Genomic DNA, 22,685 nt, shown 5'->3' on the forward strand with positions numbered 1-22,685 from the left:
AGTCTGTGTGCATGCGTGCTCAACACGTGAGAGAGATCGTCCTCTCCCCATCCAGCCACCCCACTTCTCCCATTCTCACAGCTCCTCCACATTGCGGATCCTTCCCTCCTTCCCTCCCACTCTTTCTCCTCCACACACCTTCTCTCCTCTTCCCTGTCCCAGAGCCTTCCCTCCCACTCCTCCGCTCTGCCCTGTCCCTTCTGCCCTCTCCCTGGCTCCTGCCTGGCAAGGGGCTCCCCTCCCAGGATGCCAGCTGCCCTCATCACCCTCACCTGCAGGTAGACGCATCCTTCGCCAGACACCTCCGTGCTGTACTCCCCTGGCACCTGGGGCAGGGCCACACGCTGCAACAGCAGCCGGTTTGTGGGATCCACTTGGAAGTCTTGCTGGAAGTCCCCTCCAGATCGCAGGGTCACTTTGGAAGCTGCTCCGCTCTTGGCATAGGTTACAGCTCCGTACCGAGACAGGGCTTGGAGAGCCACCACTGTGTCCTGCAAGAGACGGGTCCCAGTGCCCGGGGGATACGGTCAGCCTTTTCACAGCCTGCCCTCCCACAGCCTGCCCCCTCCTGTTGGCAGGCACCCTCCCCTCCAGCCTTTGCTTTCTCTGCTGTCAAGTACAAGGACAGGGGAAAGAGCAGCTTTTGCATGTTTCCATCCCCTTCCTGTGTCCTCTGCACAGCAGTTGCATGTTCCCTGAGCTGCCTGGCCAGGAACTCTGAGCAGCCTTCACTCGCTCGCCGCAGGGTGAAGCAGCAACTTCATATGCACAAACAAATGGCAGTGGAAGCTCTCTCCAATGGCACGGACACGCATCCCTTGTGTCTCCTCACCTGGGTGGAGGAGAAGCCTCCGCTGGGATTCTGCTGACCACTGATCCACTTTGCAATGAGAGATGCAAATGACAGCTCCTCCTGTGAAGGTGCCGGCTGCGTGGTCAGGTGCGCAAGGAGCACGTAGGCTGTCATCTCCACTTCAGCAGAGGGAGCTCGGTAGCGATGGTACGGGAGATCAGCCTCTGGCTCTTTCCCAGGCCGCTGCCAATGAACAGACCCATCTTCAGAGGAGGCAGGGAGCGTGGAGACAAGACAACAAGCAATGATTAGTAGTTATTCCAAGGGTTATTCCAATTAGTAGTTATTCCAATTCCTGATCGGTCCTGTTGAGAGGGCAGAGCCTCCACAATGCATCTGTCATGTAGGATGAAGTGGGAAGACTTAGGCTGACACTTGCTGCAGCTTTACTACTAGTCTGAGACTGCTGAGGCTCAGTCACAGGCCTGGGTACCACTTTGGCCTAGTCTCCAGATTCACACAGACATTTATGGGCTCAGGCATCTCAAGGAAGAAGGGACCAAAGAAGGATGGCACTCCTTCCCTTTTTGAGTAGGGACGCCAGGGTCAGGCAGTGACAAGCTCTGTGTGGCAAAATGACCCAGCGACTGTGAGCAGGGCTTGATAGTCACCTGCATGTGGAAAAGGCAAAAGGTGCTGGGAATATTTCCTTCACAATCCTGCTACCCAAGGCTTGGGCAAACCCACTGACCAGCCTGACTTTCCCAGAATGCTTCTGAGTCATTACGTGATTTCCTGAAAGACTCGGAGCTTATGCTATGGCCGACGAAATGACCTGTATGTTTGTTTTCTCTCTCAGCACATCCATTTCCTGCAGTCATTGCCCCACCAGCAAAAGCCATTTCATCAAGGCCAGTGGGTTGGAAGAAAGAGATGTCCCACGAGAAGCACTCACCCTTCTTCACAGCTTCCTTTTCAAGTGAGCCAAGCAATGCCTTCCGCTTCTCCTCCTTCCCTGCCAGGGCGAAGGCGTACGCCATCAGTGCTTTGGTGTACACGTGGTTTTCTTTCTCACCTGCTGCTGTTTCCAGGCAGAACAGAGCATTGCGCACCACTGAGTGCTGGAGAAAGATAACCAGTGATTAGGGATAACTGAGGTTTTACCTCACTAATCACATAGCATTCCACTGAACTTTGAGGGGGGGTCTGCAGAATGAGGTCTATACTTAAGTAGTGTACAACATGTTCCAGAAATGCCAAAATTGAGAACACATAATTCTTATATCACAGGGTTCAACAACCAAGTCCTTTTTCCAATCTGGAGCAAATTCTGTGTAGTACTGTGTCATCATAGACTGAGACGCAGTTGACTCAAATTAGGGTGCAGCCACATACGGTTACAGGCAGAGGAATCTCCAGCAATGCGATAGTGATGTAGGCCGTCAGTGAGACCTCGTTGTCCACTCCACCCTGCAGGGAAACACAAAGGTAGATGCTGACCACACCTAGCTTTTTATCTTCAGTCTTTTCTCCCATTTTCTTCAGTCTTTTCTCATCTTCCCCCCCATCTCATCTTCAGTCTTTTCTCCCATTTCTCCCAGAATAGTTTATTTTGCATTGTAGACCCTTAGCTTGCTTCCTCCCCCTTGCAGCTGATGTGGAATTATCATCAACACCACTTATAAAGTGCAGGCTAGCCTTCATTCTCCTTCCTACTATGGCAATCATACAGAATGGCCTTTGGCTCCCTCATTCTTGTCATTGACATGGGAATTTCCTATCTGCCTGTATGCTCAGGAAGCCTAACTGGATCCATCTGATTTATGGTCAAGTTACAGACTCACAAAAACAACCAGGCAGATGTGTTACCTTCATGGCATTGTTCAGGAGTGTCCCAGAAGTGCGGAAACAGCCGTTCTCCTTCTGTTTGTAGGACAGCCAGACCAAAGCATCCTGGATGTGCTTCTCATCTATGAAGATGTGAAGCCGGGCCTGGGCAAAGGACTTGAGGACAAAGGCTGTGAGCCTGTAAGGGAGAAAGAGCAGTGAAAGGGCCTAAGCAGGCCTGTTGTCCATCTCAGATGACAAGGCCCATGTGCACATAATCTCTCTGGAGAAAAGCAAGAAGGCCTGGGGAACTGTAGGTCAATTAGTCAGACCACATGTATGTTGTATCTTCACCTCAAAAAATCTGTCAAAAAACTGCTTCCCACCCTGATATTTCATCCCTCTCAGCTCATAAAACCCTGTGATCTCTTTGTGTTGAGGCTACAAATTAAAGGATAGTGATTGTTGATTTGTATCTAAGCAAATCTCTTTGGAAAAAGTAGGGAATTGCATGCCAATTAGCTCAACTTCTGCATAACAGTAATACTCAAAATGATGGGTAAGAATAATTAAATCCCTTCCAGCTCATGGTCTGCTGGCAGGAGTCTTGCACTAGAAATCCATGCCTCATGGATTTCCCAGAATTTCTCAGAGTTTTAAAGTAAAAAAAAACATGAAAAAGGCTTTTTGCTAGAGTTGTTACAAGCAGTTATGGAGAAGAAGAAGAAGCAGGCATGTGGTGAGAAGCCAACATGCTGTCAAGAGCCAAGTACTGTTTCAGAAACTAAAAACAAACCAAAGGTGATGAAATCATCCATTCTTACCCTTATCTAAAGTTGAAAATACATGGCAATGATATGCTGCAGCAACTCAAAGATTTGCAGTAAGTCACACTGGCAACACAAACACTCCTCCAGGCTGTCTTTGCTTAGTAACACACACTCTTGAAAAAAAAAAAACATAGAGCATTGCTCTTGGGCTATCATCCTTTTCACTTATATGGAAACACATTTCCCAGCAGCCTTCTCAGCAGATGCTAGTCGAGAAGAGCTGCCATTACAACTCTTCAGCCTTCCTCTCTTGGGATGTGAAAGTTTATCTCCATTTCCTTTTCGTCTGTCATGGTCCCTGAGGACTGGTGGGAGGATGTGCTTCAGCTACATAACTGGCTGATGAAGCCTATTTCATCAAGTAGGAAGCAGCACAGGGACCACACCAGCTCTGGAAAGCCTGCTGGTCTACAACAGTATTTCCTATTTACCGTCATGCAGCATTTATTATAAATGTGCAGCTGAGAAAAAGGAGCATACAGGGGAGGCATAGGTGACATTGAAATCTCACCAGGTGTTCCCCGATTGGCCATGTGGTCCAAAGGTGCTGTAAGAGCCATCTGGGTGCTTGTAGTTCAGCTGCCTCTGGTAACCTGCAATGGAGAGTTAAAGCAAGATTCAGATGCCAGAGAATGTCTGCTGAGGGAAAACAGCTGTATCAGCAAAGGCAAAGGAGAGAAGAGTAGGTCAGTCGTATGCTAGCCAATAAGAAGTACCAGTACATCCCCACCTCCATGCGCTACTTGTACTGCATGGGGAAAAGCAACACCTGCCTTTCATCAGAAGGAAGGCAGGGCATATTAACGACAATGGACAAGTCACTGTAGCATGTCACTTGACAACTGTGCACTGCATTGCAACCCAATTAGGGAGTGGGTGCAATGATCAGGCACTAATGCTTAAGCAACAGAAAATAATAAAGCAAAAAGCAGTGAAGGGCCTTCTAAGGCATACAGCAGAGACCATCTGTGCATGAGAGAAACTCTCTTTCCACATCTGGCCAACATTTGACAGAACCACCCCAGGCAGGATCTGAAAAAAGCCAAAGCAGAATCAAAAGCCGTGTCCCAGCTCACCGCTCACTAAGTATCCAATGGCCTTGGATTTGACCTCCTCACTCAGCTGCCCTGTCTTGTTCAGATAGTCCAGAACATAGATGTTGGGTGCAAACAGGACCATGTTCTGCTCCCCACAGCCAAATGGCATCTGGAGGAGCTGGTGCAGGTTCTGCATGGCAGTGCCCATGATGTCACCTGGGGAGCAGGAGATACCAGAGGGATAGTAACAAAGCTCAGGGCTGGCTGTCAGAATCAGAGGGAGCTACTGAACAAGAGAAGCAGGAGATGACAGAGAAGAAGAAAAGAAAATCTGGATTGATAAAGATCCTGGAATGAAACACAGAACAGCAGAGGAAAAGGAAAAGAGGGAAATGAGTAAAAGGTTACGGCACTGGTAGAGAGCCCTGAACAAAAGGACATGCAGAAAGGGGAAAAGGAAGAGCACAACTGGAAGGGAAAGTGCTCCAGACATAAGGGATGAAAGGCAGGAGTGGGGTGTGCTGTAAACCAGGAGAAAAACCTGTGAGGTTGACCTAGAAGGCCAACACAGAGGGGCAGAAACAGCACATGGTTCTTTCTCCCAGTGTGTTCACTCACCCAACACTGAGAAATATGCTCTGCCTGAGTCTTGTACCACATTTGAGGGGAGCAACAGGGAAAACTTCTCTTTCACAGGCACTCCTGAGAGAGAAACAAGATCCAAACAGCTTCAGCACAGTCCCAAGAAATGGCTAATGGAAGGTGAGGAGGCCTCAGTGGGACATCAGGAACACTTCCTGTTAGAAATTCCCTGACTTCAGCCGCTTCGTTTTTCCCCAGCTATAAGGCAATCTCTACATAAAACCACCCCCAGACACTGTTAGGCACTGTAGATCACACCTCTACAGCTTTTTCCTGGACATGCTAGAAAACAGGAGACAGTGCTTGTAACTCCAAAGTCAGCACACAAGAGAACAGGGATACAGTCATGCTAAATCTGTCCTAGGTTTACATGGACAGATTAGGCAGGTTGGTCCATTCTCTAGGGCTTTCTGCTGTCTTAGGTCTCAGGCTCCCAACTAATGGGGCATGTTTTGATTACCTAAAAATATCAGCCTATCTGTAATATGGTAGAGGCAGAACTATCTTCCTCCTCTGGGCATGTCCCACCCATCAAACCACACAGGAACAAATGGAGAGGGTGGGGAGAGGGGGCTTTACCTTTTACACAGAGCACAGAATTCTGGGCTGTTTCCTTCTCAAATCCTTCAGGCTTTGGTGGGATGAAGGAAAACAAGAGAGGTGAGAGGTTAGTGAGACAGGAAATACAGACAGACAGAGGAATCCTTAACAAGGACAGAGGGATATGTGAAAAGAAAAGTGCGTGAACTGGAGGAGGAGAGGCAGTCACAAACAATCCCTGAAATACAGAGCTCTGAAATAATTTAAGCAAGTGAAAGAAACATGATCCTAAGTGATTGGGGGTGTACATGGAGAAAGAACAAGAAAAGGAGAGGGAGAACACTGCAGGACTCTCTCACAGATTACCTGCAACTATTGTACACAACAAGAGACACTTAACATCTTTGTAACAAAAGGACTGCAGCATTACAGCAAGTGCTTTTGTTAGCAAAAGCTCACAGTAGCTCTAGAGGGCTGTCCTGAAGAGATGTCTGCAGTGCTATTTATCATAACTCTGCAGATGCTTTAGGGGAAAAAAATGGTGTCTGTTGATAATACAAAGGGAAGATGTTGTGCACTGTAATATCTGGTGACACTACTGATACCATACAACACAGCAGGCAAGCATTAGTTTTTTTATGATACAGAGAAAAGCTAAGAACATAGACTCTACCCACCAGATTACCACACCTAGTAAAATATACTAGCATTTTCCTATAAAGGATATGCAACACTGCCACAATAATATTTCCTTCTATACCACATAGCATCAGCAAGTCTTCTTGACATAAGAAATGGATAAGCTGTAAAATTTTAGCACATTTTCATGACTTTTATAATAACTGGAGTTTTGAGGGGATTTCTCTACAGGCATTGGATTCCCATAGGTGCTTATGAATCCCCCACCTTCATCCTGATGCCATACTATGGTAACAAACCAGAACTGCATAACACTCAGCTTAAGCCATTTGCTTGGCCCTTCAACTAGCACAGAGGTGGCATGTGGTGACTAGCTGGGGTGACCTACTGCAGCTGTCTCAAAAGGAGGACAGAAGCTGTAAAGAGGATGTGTTGAAATAGGAGGTAACAGGTAGGACATAAAGGAAAGGATGGATTGGAGTAGAAGTTCTGCTACGGTAGGGGATAGGGGAAGTTTAGAGTACTGGGACTGGGAGACACTGTGTTATTAAGCTGTAGTCTTTATGCAACGCTGCCAAAGTACAAAGACAGTATAAGACCATCATATCACCACAATGCGTAGTGATCTCATAGAATCATAGAATCGTAGCCCAGCCCAAATTGGAAGGGACCTCAAAAGATCGTCTGGTCCAACTTTTCATGGAAAAAGGAGCCTAAATAAGATTATCTAGCATCCTGTCCAATTGAATCACAGTGTACGCTCTAGCCTGTGGGAAAGTTCAGTCCTCCCCTTCCCACAGCCCACATACCTCCACCAGCAGCTGTCTGATGACAGTGTCCTTCCGCCCTTTCTCAGGGGTCTCCACGATGGCGTTCCCGCAGGGCTGCTGGTTCTGCAGGGCCTCAGCGCTCGCTGAGAACTCCACCTGCCCTGGAGGAAACGGGGGTCAGCCAGCCCTGCCGGGCAGTGCCAGGTGATGAGAGTCACTGCCACTTCCAGCAGCTTCAACTTGCAGGCCCATGGATAGGGACTTTCTATCACACCTGGGGCCTGCTTCTTTCCCACAAGAATATAACTATCTATATTAGAAGCCATCCTGGAGCAGATGAGCTGCACTGCCATTGAAAGTTGAGACTATTTTGGTGACTGTTTTCCAGAACCTAGGACACCACAGTGGTGGGACTCACCAGCCCCACTGCTGTTTAGCACACTGCTAACCTGCATGCACACCACAGCTGCTACCACAGCACATAACAACATCAGTGAAAACAAAGTATGAAGATCCCATGGGGCAGTTGTCTAATCTCTGGGAGGGATGGAGCTGACAGATCATCGCTGCTGGCCAGCAATGTCTCTGGCTTCAGAAGGTGTTGTCCAATGGCTGTAAAGCTTGATGGTATTGCATGTGGTGCCAGACATGGCTGTGGACACTATGAGTTCACCAGTCTTTGCCTCTCAAGTAACCCCAGAAGAGACAGACACTCAGCTGCAGTGCTTCCCAAGAAACTGTGTTGTTTTAAAACCTGATACTGAACAGAGAGAACAGCACAGAGAAACCATCCCTGCAGTTTTCAGCACTCTGAGACCTTTACCTAGAGATTTGGGAGTCACCAGCCAAGCCACAGTTTTCCTTCCATTCTCACAGAGGCAAAGAGATTCTTCCTCCTTTTCCACCGGAGTAGCCAGGAAATGAGTAGACTGAGCCAGAGTCACACTGACCTGCCAGTTGTAGAGAGAGCCACAATCAAGGAACGGTGATCGTGAGAGACAGGAAGCTAGGAAGCCATAGGAATAGCTATTTCTTCAGTAGCAAAGGAGCAGGGAGCTGGGGTTGTGGGTTCTGCATTTGGAGTATATAGGAGGAATAACATATGCACTTCAGGGATGAAGGGTCTATGGCTACTCAGATAAGGTAAGAAGGCTAGGTGAAGGCAAGAGGTGTACAAGAAGGTACACAAGTACAGAGAAGGATTTAAACCTTCCTTACCCTGATGCAGGCGGTCAGGTAGTTGAAAATGGTGGCTTTCAGTGTGAAGGACTCACCACGCACTACGGAGTAGGGCATGGTGAGTTCTACGAAGAAGGGCTGGAAGGCTCTGAGGGACACTGTCGGGGACAGGCCAAAGCCTGTGTCTGCTGAAGTGCAGAATGCATTGGCTTTCCACTCAGTGATGGTGTCAGGGATGGTCACATCTATATCAGCATTCCCCTCAGAGCTGGTGAAGCACAGAGAGCAAGGACAGAGAGATGATTTTTATGGCATTTTAGTGACTACTGAACAGTACTGCCTGTGTGAATGATGGGGCACAGAATGCTTGTTACTGTAGGACCACCCCACATCTTCTTCCAGATCCACAACCATTCCTTGGACAAACCTAACCACAGCTGAAGGTAATTCCATCTCAGAGGATTGTCAAGTGATCTCTGGAAACAATGAAGGACTTTTTGGCGTCAAAAAGGCTTGGCAAACATGTGGGGATTCATGTTTTCACCTGATAAAACCAGTTTTGTTACAAAGGAAGGAACTAGCCCAAAGTGCTCACCTTATAGATACTAAGCTCCAAATCCAAGTTTCTGGGAAATACTTTCGGACTGTCTCCATCAGCTCTTTAGGAGTTCTTAACGTGGCATAAAGTCTATCTTCCCGAAGGCCTGAATGTGATGAGATGGAAAAGAAATCAACTACTGATAATTCCAAACAAGCAAGATCTACATCAGCATCATGCTTTGGTCTGAGAAAGAGGCAATCAATGTGGCAGAAGCTGTGGCTGGCAGCAGATGTTTGCTGTGGCTGTAGTAAGCACTGCTACCAAGAGCAGTGAAGTTTCAGGGCCAGGGCTTATTAGCAAGAGTCTTCCAGTATTTTTTGGCTTGTCTCCAGAAAACCTCAAAGTTTGTGGGGCAGCACTTCACAAGGTTAAAACCAGGACGTTAGATTATGGCCTTCTGTGCAAGCAACCTTTTCCCTTTCAGTACAGTCTTAACATGACATCCTTCTCCATTCCATCAGGCCAGTTAGCAATGGAACATCCTTCTGTTGCAGTGGTTTTTGTAGGGTAATTGTAACTAAGAAAACCACCTCCCTGACAAATCTATGGCCTCCTCAAGCACTAGGCTGAAGATGCTCAAACTAAAAACATGCCGTTGGAATTTGGGAGGGATAAAAATAGACTTTCTGACTGAAACAAAATTTTCATATGCAGAAATTATACCCAAGAAAATGTTCTGAGTTTGGGATGAAATTTGGCAAAAAATAAGCCTTTGTTTTACCTTGGTTTTGAACAACTTGGAAACAAAGATGGGGTGGGTGGAACTTGGTTTGCTTGGCTTTTACAAACAGAAAGAGAAATCCACTCGAACAGATAAAAGAGAAAAGTTCTTAACTAAATTCTAGTTTTGGTCATCTTTACTTCAGCTAAATTAATTTCTATGTTTAGATAAAAATTGTGTATATAGGAAATTTCCATAATATCTGTGCAGCCAGCACCTCCAGAGTCTGAGAAGTTCTCAGGGCATGAGTGAAAGATGTTGTCAGAGTTGTATCACATAGTCATAGCAAGAGTGATAGGAGGCTTGCTTGCATTTGTCTACCGTGGTATTTCAGTTTTCTTCCTGCTGCCTATGAAATAGGCAAAATAGTAATAAAATAAGTTAAAAATAACTAAAAAGCCTCTATCCTGCATCTTAGCAACTTGTGTCAGAAGTTGAAATTGTCTTAAAATTCGACACGTACAAAAGCACATGTTCTCATGCCAAGGGAAAACTTTCTGAATCAGTTATCCAGCTAGAATAACTTACATTGTCTGGTATATTCCCCTTAATATGAGATTCTAGAGGATGATATAGCCAATTCTATCACTCAAACAGCTACAGCGTAAGAGTTGAGATAGCCCTTAAAAATAGGGTGGGTCCATTTCAGACTGGACTTCTGCCGCTCGCATCTTACGATTCTAAGCCTCCAAAGACATTTGTCATTGAAAATTTTCTCATCTGCTTCATCTGGTTTTGACCATACATAAAACTGGGTGAGTCAATGAGGACAAACTGAAGATGGTATTGGAGACCCCTTAAGTGATATCTAGGAAAAGAAGCCTAGTGCAAAAGTCTAGTGAACAGAGAATTCAGCAGCAGAATAATATCCTCTGCTCTGTCAGAATCTTTGAAAACTACCTGGTTCTGCTGACTTCTAATATGGAGTTACCAAGGCTTGTCTGTAGGCCTTCATAAGCCAGCAGAAGACATATGCCCCACACTCATGCAGAAGCTGACGTCTGTGAATCCACTACTTCAGTACTACTTCCAAGGGTTCAATCCACAGACAGGATCTCTGTTCAGAACAGATATGATAACAAGACCGAGTTCCTTTACCGCTTGTCCTCATTGCATGAGGTGGTCCAGACATGACTGAAGGTAATGCAAGGTGGGCTCCTGCAGGCACGTAATTGTCAGTGTTGCAGTACCAAGGTTTCCTCACGTTGGTATTTGTGAAAACCTTTAAACCCATTTCCTATGGGAGAGAAATCCAACACAGTTGTTTGTTGCTGAGGTTTACACAGCAGACCTGACATTGGTATTTTACTGCCTCAAAAGGAGAAGCTGTTACTGTTTGTGTATTGGATGTTGAGATGAACCCCTCAGCCCTGGGTCTGGGTGCCCGGGTGGCTCAGAGAAACCCAAAGTATAGATCCCTTCTGTCTCTAGGGCACTGGTTCCAGTCCAGTTCCAGCCTAGGGATCAGGATGAGCCAGGGAGTAGACTGAGAGTTTTCTCTCTGGAAGGAAATGTCTGTGGATACAATGCAGCTCAAGGACATATTGATTTATTTGGCATAACTGTAATGGCACAGGATTATTTACCTCCTGTTAGAACGTAATTTCAAGTCAACCTCAAAGCTTTTCCTGTAAGAAGAAAACTTTGAGACTGATCCCTTTTCCACCAAGTTGGGACAAAAGCTGGCAAGATAGGTGAAGCTTGTGACTCTCACGGAACTTGCCTCTGGATAAAAATTAGTGTCAGATCATTCAGATTCACAAACCCTTCCCTTGTTATGTTGCATCATGACACAGAAGGCTTAAGCATTCGCAGTCTTCCTACTCCACTCCCTAACCATGAAAGAGGGCTATACCTTTAGGATGCTGTAAGTGTCCTCTTCATTCATCTCCATTACTGGAGAATAGGTGATCCCATTCAGAACTATCCTCTTCAAGGGGACACAATTCTCCAGGGGGTCTTCCAAGAGCATATCTGGACCATGTTGATAGTCATGCAATTCCTTCACTGGCAGCAAGCTATATACCTAGGCAGAAAAAGCCAGGGTATTTGGCATTTTCAGTGTCCACTGTCACAAAATACAACTGAGGGAGTTGGATGCAAGCACCATAACAGTCACATCACCTGCACATACACCCACATTGCCATGGTCCTCCCTGTGGTAGAAGCAATGGGAATTTGGGAGTCAAAAGAGAGATGTAAATTTGGACATACTGCCTCTTTTGTTATGGACAGCATGTTACTCTGGTTATTATGGCTCAAATATCTAAAAAATTACACCAGCCAGCCCATCTGCAGTCCTTTGTCCCTACTCAGGGATTGTCATTTGCTGCTTGGCATGAGGGGAATAAACTCTCTGACACTTCCAGGTGCTACTCCAAGTAAATTAATCCATGGCTGGAGAGAATAACTGAAAAATTATCATCAGACTCACAACAGTGTTTGGCTCTGGCCAAGAGAAGCAGTTGAGCAGTTGCCTTAAAAGAGCTTCCTAATTGCCATCCCTACAGTCACACAAAACCCCTAAGAAACAGTTGCTGCCCAGTTCTCATCTTTTTGCCCACTGAAGGAAGACAAGAAACAGCACAGGGCAGCTTTCCTGTGTCAGCACTGACAAGAGGGACTGTTCACCGTTTCCACGCCAGCACTGGGCTGCACTTCCTCTGACCAGGCTCCGAGTCGCTCCACAGACTAAGCACTTACAGAGCTGGGTGTCAGGTCAGCTTCTGGCTTCATTAGGAGAACGCTCTTGTCCACAGCACGGACAGCACAGAGGGAGTTCGGGGAAGCTCTGAACAGCAAGTGAGCATCAGAAGAAGGCATGCCTTCAGAAGGAGAGAAGCTCAGGTCCACCTGTAGCCGCAGGAAAAGCTACGTCACAGATGCCCTACCCTTGCAGGACTTTTCCCTCCAGTTGAATGCATCTGTTCCAACCTTACAAAGCCCCCATACGTGTGTACACATACCCCCCACTTCCTTTGTGCTACTGCAGAGCTGGGTTTCCTTCCTGCAATGCCAGAGGAATCAGCTCTAACAGTTCTTGGCAACTTCAAGCATCACAATTGCTTATAAAACTTTTCAGGGTTTATGGCCACTATGAATGTGATGAGATAATCCCACATAGTGGCTAGATCTGTTCAGGCAGCTGGGCATGGTCTTGAACCAGGTCCAGTCTCTGTACTGCACCCAGATACTGTATGTGGAGAGAAAACAAGCTTGCAAAGACCTTGCTTATCAGATTCTTTGGTAACATGAGCACCAGTGCTGCCCTGGAGCAATATTGCAATATATACTGGCTGGTAATGATTCTGAAGAACTGGCCTGTTGGTTGAGGCCTGCCAGACTGGTGTGCCTTCCCCAAAACCTAACTCACAACTCTAACGACCCCCTACCAACCTCTGCCCCACAAGTTCTTGCTAGCAGAACTTGTTTTCATCACCATCACAGATGATTTTGTAGTAAGATGGCTAACCTGCATAAATCTTCCCTCTCCCCAGCAGCACAAAACCTCCCCTAGCATGCAATCATAAAAATATCCTCAGGGTAAACATGTTCCCTGACAAAGCATCATCAGAGCTGCCAGTCTCCCTCATGTCCCAACCAGACCACAACATGCATTCTGCTAACACATCCCAGCTCTCCCATGGTGCACTCATAATCTTGAGATTGCAAAAGCAATATTCTTCGGGAAATGACAGAACAAGAGCTGTAGTAAGCTTGCTACTAGAAAAACTGTCTAGCATAGAGATAGCCCAAAGTCTGTCCTATTTGGACTGACAGCAGCTTTGAATACAGGATGCTTTCAGACAGGAAAGCAGTATCTAAGCATGTAAATCACTTGGCACTTGGCTTGCACCCAGACCTTAACGCAGTGCATAGAATTACTTTTAATATATGAACAAAATTCAGGTGACCAAGCTCCTTCAGTGACATCAGTCTCAAGAACTCATTTAGCTTGGCTTTTAGCAGGACAAGGGATTGCCTTTCACAGTGTCCTGTCTACTATTCTGAAGTCCCAATGGGCATTTTTGAGGTTCTTCTCTTCCTAGGGCTGCTCATACATCAATCTGCTCTTCTGCATAAGGGATATGTGGGGCTATAAGAGAATCATGGTCCATATGCTCATAAGAAGGCTTTCTTTTTCCGCACTCCTTCAGTTTCACCATTGCTATTGAAGCATCACTGTGCATTGCTCAGCAAGTTCAGGCAAAGTTCATCTCCATTTACATACAACAGAAATTAAAATGACAGGATGAGATTTCCAGGAGTTGAGAGAGCTGACAAGTATTAGCTTCACCCACTGGATTGGGTCTGTGTGGTTTTTATTTTTGCTTTGTGACCAAACAAGCAGCCACCTCATTGCTGGAATGAGTTTGTGGGAAAAGGAGTGAAATACATGGGTTGCAGTATGACATAAGACATGTCCTCCCTTTTTCTTACACAAGACCATCTGTGAGATCAGTGGCTGTAACTAGTTACTAAGAGGGGTTTTATCACTGTATTGCCTGCTAGCATCTTGTTTCCAGCAGCTGATCTCCTCCAAGCTAACACAAACCAGTAAGCAGTGAAGCTACCTAGAACAATTGATAAGTGGCTTGTCCAGTGTTAGCAGATCTAAATAAATGAGCTTAGCCAGGCTAAATCTAAATAAATGAGCTTGACCATGCTGCAGTCTGATGGCTACTCCATCAAGAAGTGGACACTCACCTTATTGCTGAAACACTTTTCTACATTGAACTTAGTTGAATCAGCGATCACCTCCCTGCTGGGGGCAGTGGTGTAGACGAGCACTTGGGCCACTGGAGCAATATCAGCTTGTACAGGCAGCTGTAGCAAGAAGACCCCATTGGCTAACAAACAAAACAAGAGCAAAAAGTTAAGGTACAGGGAACCTGCTCGTGGAGCAGCCAAAATTCTAGGTTTGACTTCATGCTGAACTTTGTCCTAGCCATGATGAAATTCCAGGCCTCCAAGTGGGATGAACCAATGCTTGCTGAGATGCGTAAATCTCACTGTCTGACTTGAAAGGGCTTGTTATAAGTCCTGTTTTCCAGTGTATAAGTTTGCTGAATTTTGGTTTAGCTTCTAAAAATAGACCATCAGTCTGTGTCTCCTAGGAGCACTGGAGCCCCAGAAATGTAGTGTCAGAAGAAAGACAGCTGGCACAGGGTATTAGAGCAAATCTGTGCAAAGCCTAAATAAAGGCAGAGAAAAGAAAGCTCAAGGTCTTCCCATACCTTAGGGGACATGGAGCTGCTGGATCCCTGCATTTATATGGAAGCAGTCTGTATGTCCGCCACAGTTGCCTAGCCTCCCAGGACAGCAATAATTTGGCAGGGGAGAGGAACTCACCACTTTCCTCGTTCAAATCCAGCATGTGGGTGCCCGCTTGCTTAATGATTCCCTTGGCCATCACCTGAACAGAAGGAGAAATCCTGCTGTGACTGAGGTATGCATGAGACAAACCTTAAAGAGGGGGAACCTGTGAGGATAGCAACTGAGCTGTATGTCTGCTGCTCACATGCTGCTCAGCTGCTCTCTGTCTCCCTGTAGCAGAATCCCAGTGCTCACCCGGGGGACACCGGGACATCCCTACTCTTCTGCTCCTAACCCACACCCTCCCATTTGTGGGAAAAGAACATATGAAGGATGATGGGAGAGTGTTTAAGGCCTGCTGCTACAAACTATGATTTCCATTCCTACAATTCCCCCCTACAATTACCAGTGACAACCTCTCTGTACAGCAGATGCAAGCTTACCAGGTAGTAAAAGATGATTTTCTTCTGCTCTCCTATGGCCTCTGAAGTAAGGATATAGTGCACCCTGACCTCTGTGGAGGAGCCACAGCTTAGTGTCTTGGATTTGGGCTCAATTTTGAGGAAGCTATTACTAGGAGAGTAAAAGTGCTTTAGTTGGAGATAGCCTTCTTCATAATATGGAGCAACCCAGGAACGGTCATAGCAGTAGGGGTGTACTTTATGAGTTGCCTGGAAAAAGAGAAAATACATACATAGATCCTCAAACACAGGTAGCTGAACTGGAGCCAAAATTCATGGCCTAGTCTTAAAGGTTTGGTATTTTTAATATTTAAGCAACAAGGTAGTCTACAAAAAGCCCCATGAGTTTGGAAGATTCATGACAGGTAGTTTCCTTCGGAAATCATTGGGAATGATCTCACTCCCAGAGAAGCTGGAGTTTGTCTCAAACAAGCTGAATCATATCAGTTCTTTGTTTACTATCACTATCACCTCAAGGGCTCTTTATTTTAATACCTTGCCCTCTCTAATATCTTGTTAGCTTAAAGAGAAGAAAAGTTGATTTTCATTTTTCTTCTCATTAAAGGTGCTGAAGAAGGGATAGTGCTGTTCAGTTTACAGATTACTAGTGGATTACAAGCTAAGGATGCTATAGAAAAGGAGGAAAAGTCTCCACCTAAGAATTCAAAACCTAAATTGAATAAAAGTTTAGAAGCTGGAAGAGTCCAGGTCTTCTTAAAAATGAGAGTAAGGGGAAGATATTTCAGAAGGGTGCTACTGCAGCATTTCATGTGCCTCACATGCCCATATTTCCTTATCTTTCTCACTATACTTGGGAATTCTTGCCTTTTCTTTACCCTGTAAAATTCTGAAAACTTCAAGAACCTAGTGGTAACTTCTGGACAATTTTTAATGGTTTTCATCTGTGACAAGAGAATTGTAGGGAGAGGAGCAAATATAATTCTAGATAATCTGCCCAATTCCAGGGTGAGTTATTATGAAATGTGCATATTACACACATATTGCATTTTCCACTAACAGAATGATGCTCAGCAACACTTTCTTTTTCCCAGATAAACCAATTCCACACCAGAGAGAAAATTTCTGAGAACTGTGAATCATTCATATTCTTTTTCTCTTTATGTCAGGAAAATGAAGGTTCATATTCTTTTTCTCTTTATGTCAGGAAAATTAAAAAAAAGAAAGAAGTAAGGAGGACAGCCTAGAAATTCAGAATGTTAAATAGGATATCTAGATGAGATACTTGGGAAATCGTTTAATTGAGAAGACAGTGAAGCACTAGCAACACTCCACCATGGGAGTTAGACCCACCTTTGAAACAGATCTGTCTAGGTAGGCCTGGTGATCCCTTGCATCAGTATGGACTATTATGATCTCTTGATGTTCCTTCTAACCCTGAATTGCTATTCCCAAACAGAAATCAAGTACTTGCAAGCTAAGTCCAATTGTGACATGGCAGCCTTGTTTGTTGTATGACTATTTCCACCACGCTGATGCCAAGCTTTGCACAACCAACCAGGAACAAGAAGCTAAGTGCTTTTGCATGTATAGTAGAAACTTCAGGGGTACTCCCAGACCTATGGGTCACTTCATCACCTCCCACAGGACTCACCCTAATTCCAATAGAATCAAAGTATAACATAGAAGTGTTCAGGGCAAACCGTGCCCTGCCCTCTTCATTTGTTGTGTAGTTGTTTTCCTGGCCTCCTTGTAAAGAAATCCTCACAACTTCATTGGCAATTGGAACACCAGACCCATCCACTAGTTTCACCTGGAGGAGCAAAAACAGTACAGTGTAGAAGGAGAGGAATGACTGTCACCTGAACAGACAAATAGACCACCAAGCTAAGGATGCTGTGTTCATGTCAGACAAGGAAGCCTTCACTGCATTTCACATGTGCATCATCTGTCTCTTTCAGAGAGAGCTGCAAACTCTCAGAATCTTATTTCTTTGGCCCTTTGACTCCTCACCTCTGGGTCAGAGGAGTGGACGTGGAGATTGACATGCACTCACATCCCTTAGGCCTCCTATTAAACAGGAGACTGGAAAAACAGAATTTTACTTGACTGGAGAAGCAGAAGCACAAGGACAGAGGGGTAAGCAGAATGAGGGCTGTGCTCTCAGCACCAGTTCCCTGTTTCGAGAGCCTGCAGAGGAGAGGAGTCCCACAGGGATTAGCAGCATCCAGCATCTTTGCAGAGCGCGGCATATATCTGTCCAGGAGGTTCAGTGGCATGATCGTTTGGCACTCATGGCATTCCATTCTCATGGTTTCCCTACCTGCCCAAAGAAGGGGATTCCAGGCTTGTAGTGGGAGTCTGACTGCTCAAAAGTGATTTTGCTGATGGTCGTTGTGATCTCAGAGAAGCTCTTTCCAGTCAACTCCACTCCTACAGGAAGAAGCATGAAGAATTAATTTGCCTCTGCCTGACCAGAATTACTTTTACTCCAGGCCAACCCTCCATGGCTAGACAAGCAATTTTGTTGATGCATCTGGTCTCCAGGTAGGAAAACTTTAGAATTCCAGAAAAGCAAGAGTCTGCTTTTATCCCTCAACCCTACTCGGTAGGACACTCTGCTGGTTTCCCCTGAGCTTATTACACAGCTCTTCGATCCAGATTATTCATACCTGTCTCCTCCTCTTTAATCTTAGCCTCCACATGGAGCTTATTCTCATATCCACTTCTCTTAAGCTGGAATAACTTGGTCTTTACCACTTCAGAAATGCAGCCATAGTTGTCTGTCTGTTGGAGGAAAATAAACAAGACCATTATAGTCTTGTCTATATAATGTTTATCCAACTTAATGAATTGATCACTGTGCATTGCCCTGAACTAGAAGAGAAGCCCATAACCTCACATGTAATTCCCTCTGTTGTTTTTATCAAAACTGGAAAAGCACATAAATAACTAGGCAAGAAGCATTTTGAAGTACTTGCAGCAACATCAGAGCAAAGAGTCTACAACCTAGAAGATTTTTGTGTATGTGTGTGTGAAGTTTGAAACTCCAAACTCTTGATACAGAAGCATAGGAAATTATTCCACTGTATGCCACACAGGAAATGTTTGCCAGGCATCAGGCACATTAGAATATAGCTTCTTACTTAAAATGCGCAAGCTGAGTGATACATAAACCAAAGCCTGTGTATGTGTAGAAAGAAGATGACAGTATTTCCAAAGCTTGCCATGTCTCTTCAGCATCTTCATGGACAAGGCAGATCTCCACAGAAAAGGGAGGAGATGCCTGGAACAGAGGCCAGGACCTCAGTGTTCATATTTTCTTTTAGCACGGATAACAATAGCAGTGGCAGAGGCAATTGTGGGGATCATACTATAGCAGACCCCAAGGATGATAAGCACATCTTCTGCTTGCTTTCTTGTCCTGGCACATTTCCACAATTGCTGTTACCCCAGCTTCTGTCAGTTAAGCTAGCGCTCTTGCACCTGTCCATGCTGCAAACTCCATTCAGTTTTGCTCTTGTACAGTGGCCAGTCTGAAGAGTGAAAACAGTGGTATTTTTTTCTAGATGTCTGAACCATTGCTGCTAAATTTATATTCCTTTCCTTCTTGCTTAAACTGCATCGCTCCTTCCTTGTTTTCTGCTCTTTTCCTGCTTCTAACATGAACTTCTGATCCCACACACTGTCTCCAGTGTAAGCCAACCCCAACTCTGCTTTCATCACTCATGCTTTTTCTATCTCTCTTCTCTCTTATACTCTCTACACTCCATCTGACCTTTTTTTTTTCTTCCATCTCTTCCTTCTCTGTCAGCTTCTTGCCCTTACACACACCTTTCTTAATGCACAAACCTTCCCCCTGTTTTTACCTTTCACATTTCATCTTGCACCTAATCTTTTCTCCTTCTTCAGGCTTCCTTAAAATACATGGAGTGTCTCTCCTATCCACACTCATGCCTGTACATACTCTGTCAGAGCAAGCCTGTTCCATACAAGGCATGCTTAGTAAACCACACTTTCTCCTGTCACTCTGCCCACAAGAGCAACCATGACTTACCTGTCCAGAGAACTCGTCGCACACTGCCTTAGCCTCTTCGCCATAGCAGCCGGTGGCTGCGTGTTCAAACTTCCGGCAGACACGGAAGCTCACAAGGCCAGGAACAGGCTTCCCAAATGTGTATCTACCAGCAGGAAGGATTGAAAGAAAAACAGAACCATTAGGAATGTAAGAGGGATGGAGAAAAATTACCAGCTCACGCCCAGTGGAACCAGGCCAATTCCTCAGAGCTGCCTCCAGGATATAGCAGGGTCATCAAAGGCAATAAAATGCAGATAGAACTTTGGTAACATTTTAGGATAAAGCTTGGCAACAGGGACAGAAGCACTGTATATTATAGTCCTGGTTGCATCCCTGGGACTAACACATGAGTCTGCAGAAATCATTTACCCTAGTGCTGATTTAGTTGAGAGTAACCCATCACCTTGGAGAACATGTTGCAAGTATCTACCCCACCACATAATTCTGATGGAACTGGTTTGTGTGTGTATGTGCGCTGGGTCTTTTGGCTCGTTCTTCAGCCCAAGCCATGGCTCTCCCTGCAGGATGCATGGAACATTGCTATGCAGAATCGAGTGAAGTGGCACAAAGGAAAGAGGGCAGCTGCATCATTTATGGTTTCCTCTCAGCAATGACAAGCAGAAGCCACAGTTGAAACATCATTCCCAGGTAAACAAACTGAAGACTAGGTAAACAAACTCTTCCCTAGCCCTGTAGCTGGTATGAAATCCTCTATGACTCAAAAAATGTGAAAAAAACCCCTTCCAAAAAACAGAAGAACAATATATTTCTACATGTTACATACAAAGTGCCCCAAGCAATAATTGTTGCTTTTTGTCTAATGGTAGATGTAATCTATTTGGTCCTGGGATCCCAAAATGATTGAGAAATATAATGAAGTATCATATCTCATCCACCCAACTGGACTTGCAGCAGCAGCTGAAAAAAAACATGAAACCAAGAAGGACTTGAAAGAATGAGACTCACAGACCGCAAACTGTCACCTTTAGCTTCTCATCAAGAATGGTGATCACCTTGGGCATTTTCACCGTTACTTCGAATTTTGGCAGCACTGCAGCAGAAACAAAGGAAAACAGTCTATGATGTGGTGTGAAATAACATAAGAATGAGACATGAAATCTGCTCACAGGCTATTTTTACAAATTACCTGAAACCCTTTTGCATCTAAATGGTCAGATTTTACAGTCTCCTGTCACCTGCACATCCCACTGAAGTCAGTGAAAACCACAGGCACTCAGCCAACCACTGTGCCAGGTAAGAAGACAGGATTATTACACCAGCTATTAAAATACAGCAGCTTCTTTGATAACCCATGGATTATAAGTCCCACAGCAGTAGGTTACAGTAAAACAGAGAGTTTGATCAATAGAGTTCTCCCACAAACATACAGAGCTGGGACTGCAGACTGGTCTCTGCATTTCCAAAGCATGTAGATCTTACCAATTTGCAATATAGGAAGACCCCATAGCTTCCCCAGTGACTTAGCACAGGGTGACATCACATGAGGGGAATGTGGATGGTGACTGTCTTGGGAGAACTTAGGAGAGATTCAGGGCACAGGGCACAAGAACAGTCTTGCAGTTGAAAGGGGTCAAAGGACTTCCAGAGTCATCTCTGCTGCATGAGACAGCTCATGTCAGACCATGTAACAATGGCTGCAGCTGGCTTGCTGGAGTGGGAAGCTATGTTGGTTGTGACCGTATGCAGGTGTGTACTGGGATACCATTTTCTAGCCAGGCAGATGGAACTGGCATAACAGTGAAAGCACCAGAGAGACGTTAAGGCACTAAGGCATCATGCGAGCTACGGGCTTAGTTTGTGGGGGAGGAAAGGCAAGATCTGAATTTACAGAACAGCCCCAACCTACATGAAAAAGGTCAGGACTTTGGGCCTTAAGCAGAGGAGACCCAGACTCAAAGCACTTGACAGGTGTGTAGCCAATTGGAGACGAGACTGTGGCCTTAAATCACCTCTGAAAGGAGGTGAACCTTGCAGTTGCCAGCATAAACTGATCCAAGCACATCGCTCCTCCTGATGGGAGCCTTGCTGAGGTGAGTAGCCAGAAGAGCTGCACTGCATGGCCTGGGGCTTAGGGAGGAGTGGAGACAGGTCACTCAAGTCCTTCAGTCTTCAATCCTCAGAAAGGGATGATGCTTGAGAGGGAGAGGACACAGAGATATTTTTCCAGCCATGCTGGACATCCTGGTCAGATCTACTGCCCTGTTCAATTAAGCTTTCATGTCCCATGGGACTAGCTGTTAGGAACTTGAAACTGCAGCAACAGTTACCATACTCCTCCACAGAGAAAGGATGCCGAATTGTCTTCCCAGAGGTCTTCTGTGCCACCACTGTGTAAGTCCCTTGCATAGGTTCAGAGGTGAGGTTGAAGAACAGCTGGATTAAACCCCCCTTTAACTCTGCCTTTGTCCACTGGTACAGACGGTTTTTCTTTGGGTCCTACAGATAACGAGATCACAAGGAGATTGCGAGAACAGTGGGGAGTCTGCAATGAGAACTAAAAAGCACTAGCAAAAGCAGTGAGGGGAGGCCAAGCCCCAGTGTTTCAGGAAGCTGCAGGGTAGAATTGGGGGGCACTAGCAAAGTAGTGTGGGGAGCCCAGGGCTGGAAAATAGAAGGACCTGTAAGCTGGGCCCAGAGTACATAGTTGCCACCACATGAATTAAAGCTCTGTGTATTTGAACTGATGTAATCAACCTGCTTAATACATAAAATAGACAAGAATCATCTTGAGGCAGCTGGTAGTTATTCTGCCCAGGCTGAGGTGCAATAGATGTGAACATGAATTGAATGTACATACCTCGATATACACCAGTGGAAACTAGAAAAAGAAGAAAGGAAACAGCATATTTAGAATGCACATTTAGACAGAGTGCAAGCAACGCAGTCAAATGACCAGGGCTATGACCACATTTAAGGGAACAAGCCAATCACCCAACGGGGTAAGGGAAAAGTTCCTGAAATGGAGCAATTGAGCATTTTGAGGTACATAATGGGGGGTGCAATCCTTTGTCTCAGGCAGAAAAGTCAGCTGAAATTACTAACTCTGTATGATCTTCAATACTAGTAAGAGCAGGTGTACACTGTTGTAATGGCAGATTTGCTCACTGCTGAGGTATTTACACCAGTACCGTTCATTTGCAGTTTGTCAAACCTTTCCAAGAATGCAGAAGGCAACCTTGTGCAGAAATCTGAAGAGCAGATCCTGTTAACAAGACTTGAGGTAACCCAGGAATTGCATAACTATCTCAGTGTACTGAGAGCTCTCCTCAAAA

At 45.4% G+C, this 22,685-nt stretch overlaps 1 protein-coding gene across 1 annotated transcript in view; it reads right to left on the reverse strand.

Moving 5' to 3' along the window:
• Nucleotides 1-22,685, reverse strand: part of LOC309407034 (alpha-2-macroglobulin-like) — a gene marked incomplete at its 3' end in the record, with an annotated part of 30,867 nt that overhangs the window by 3,457 nt on the left and 4,725 nt on the right. Inside the window, 26 exon segments of the mRNA XM_082002440.1 lie at nucleotides 273-491; nucleotides 833-1,056; nucleotides 1,749-1,914; nucleotides 2,189-2,263; nucleotides 2,663-2,819; nucleotides 3,962-4,043; nucleotides 4,527-4,703; nucleotides 5,106-5,189; nucleotides 5,709-5,760; nucleotides 7,118-7,239; nucleotides 7,902-8,028; nucleotides 8,297-8,525; nucleotides 8,853-8,961; nucleotides 10,678-10,816; nucleotides 11,435-11,605; nucleotides 12,283-12,432; nucleotides 14,287-14,429; nucleotides 14,932-14,995; nucleotides 15,339-15,566; nucleotides 16,969-17,127; nucleotides 17,638-17,747; nucleotides 17,987-18,101; nucleotides 19,372-19,495; nucleotides 20,359-20,443; nucleotides 21,681-21,849; nucleotides 22,211-22,231. Of these exon segments, the coding sequence (XP_081858566.1) occupies nucleotides 273-491; nucleotides 833-1,056; nucleotides 1,749-1,914; nucleotides 2,189-2,263; nucleotides 2,663-2,819; nucleotides 3,962-4,043; nucleotides 4,527-4,703; nucleotides 5,106-5,189; nucleotides 5,709-5,760; nucleotides 7,118-7,239; nucleotides 7,902-8,028; nucleotides 8,297-8,525; nucleotides 8,853-8,961; nucleotides 10,678-10,816; nucleotides 11,435-11,605; nucleotides 12,283-12,432; nucleotides 14,287-14,429; nucleotides 14,932-14,995; nucleotides 15,339-15,566; nucleotides 16,969-17,127; nucleotides 17,638-17,747; nucleotides 17,987-18,101; nucleotides 19,372-19,495; nucleotides 20,359-20,443; nucleotides 21,681-21,849; nucleotides 22,211-22,231 (3,501 nt within the window).

Source organism: Phaethon aethereus (genome assembly GCF_964289735.1).
Source record: "Phaethon aethereus genome assembly, chromosome: 1".
Classification (NCBI taxonomy): Eukaryota; Metazoa; Chordata; class Aves; order Phaethontiformes; family Phaethontidae; genus Phaethon; species Phaethon aethereus.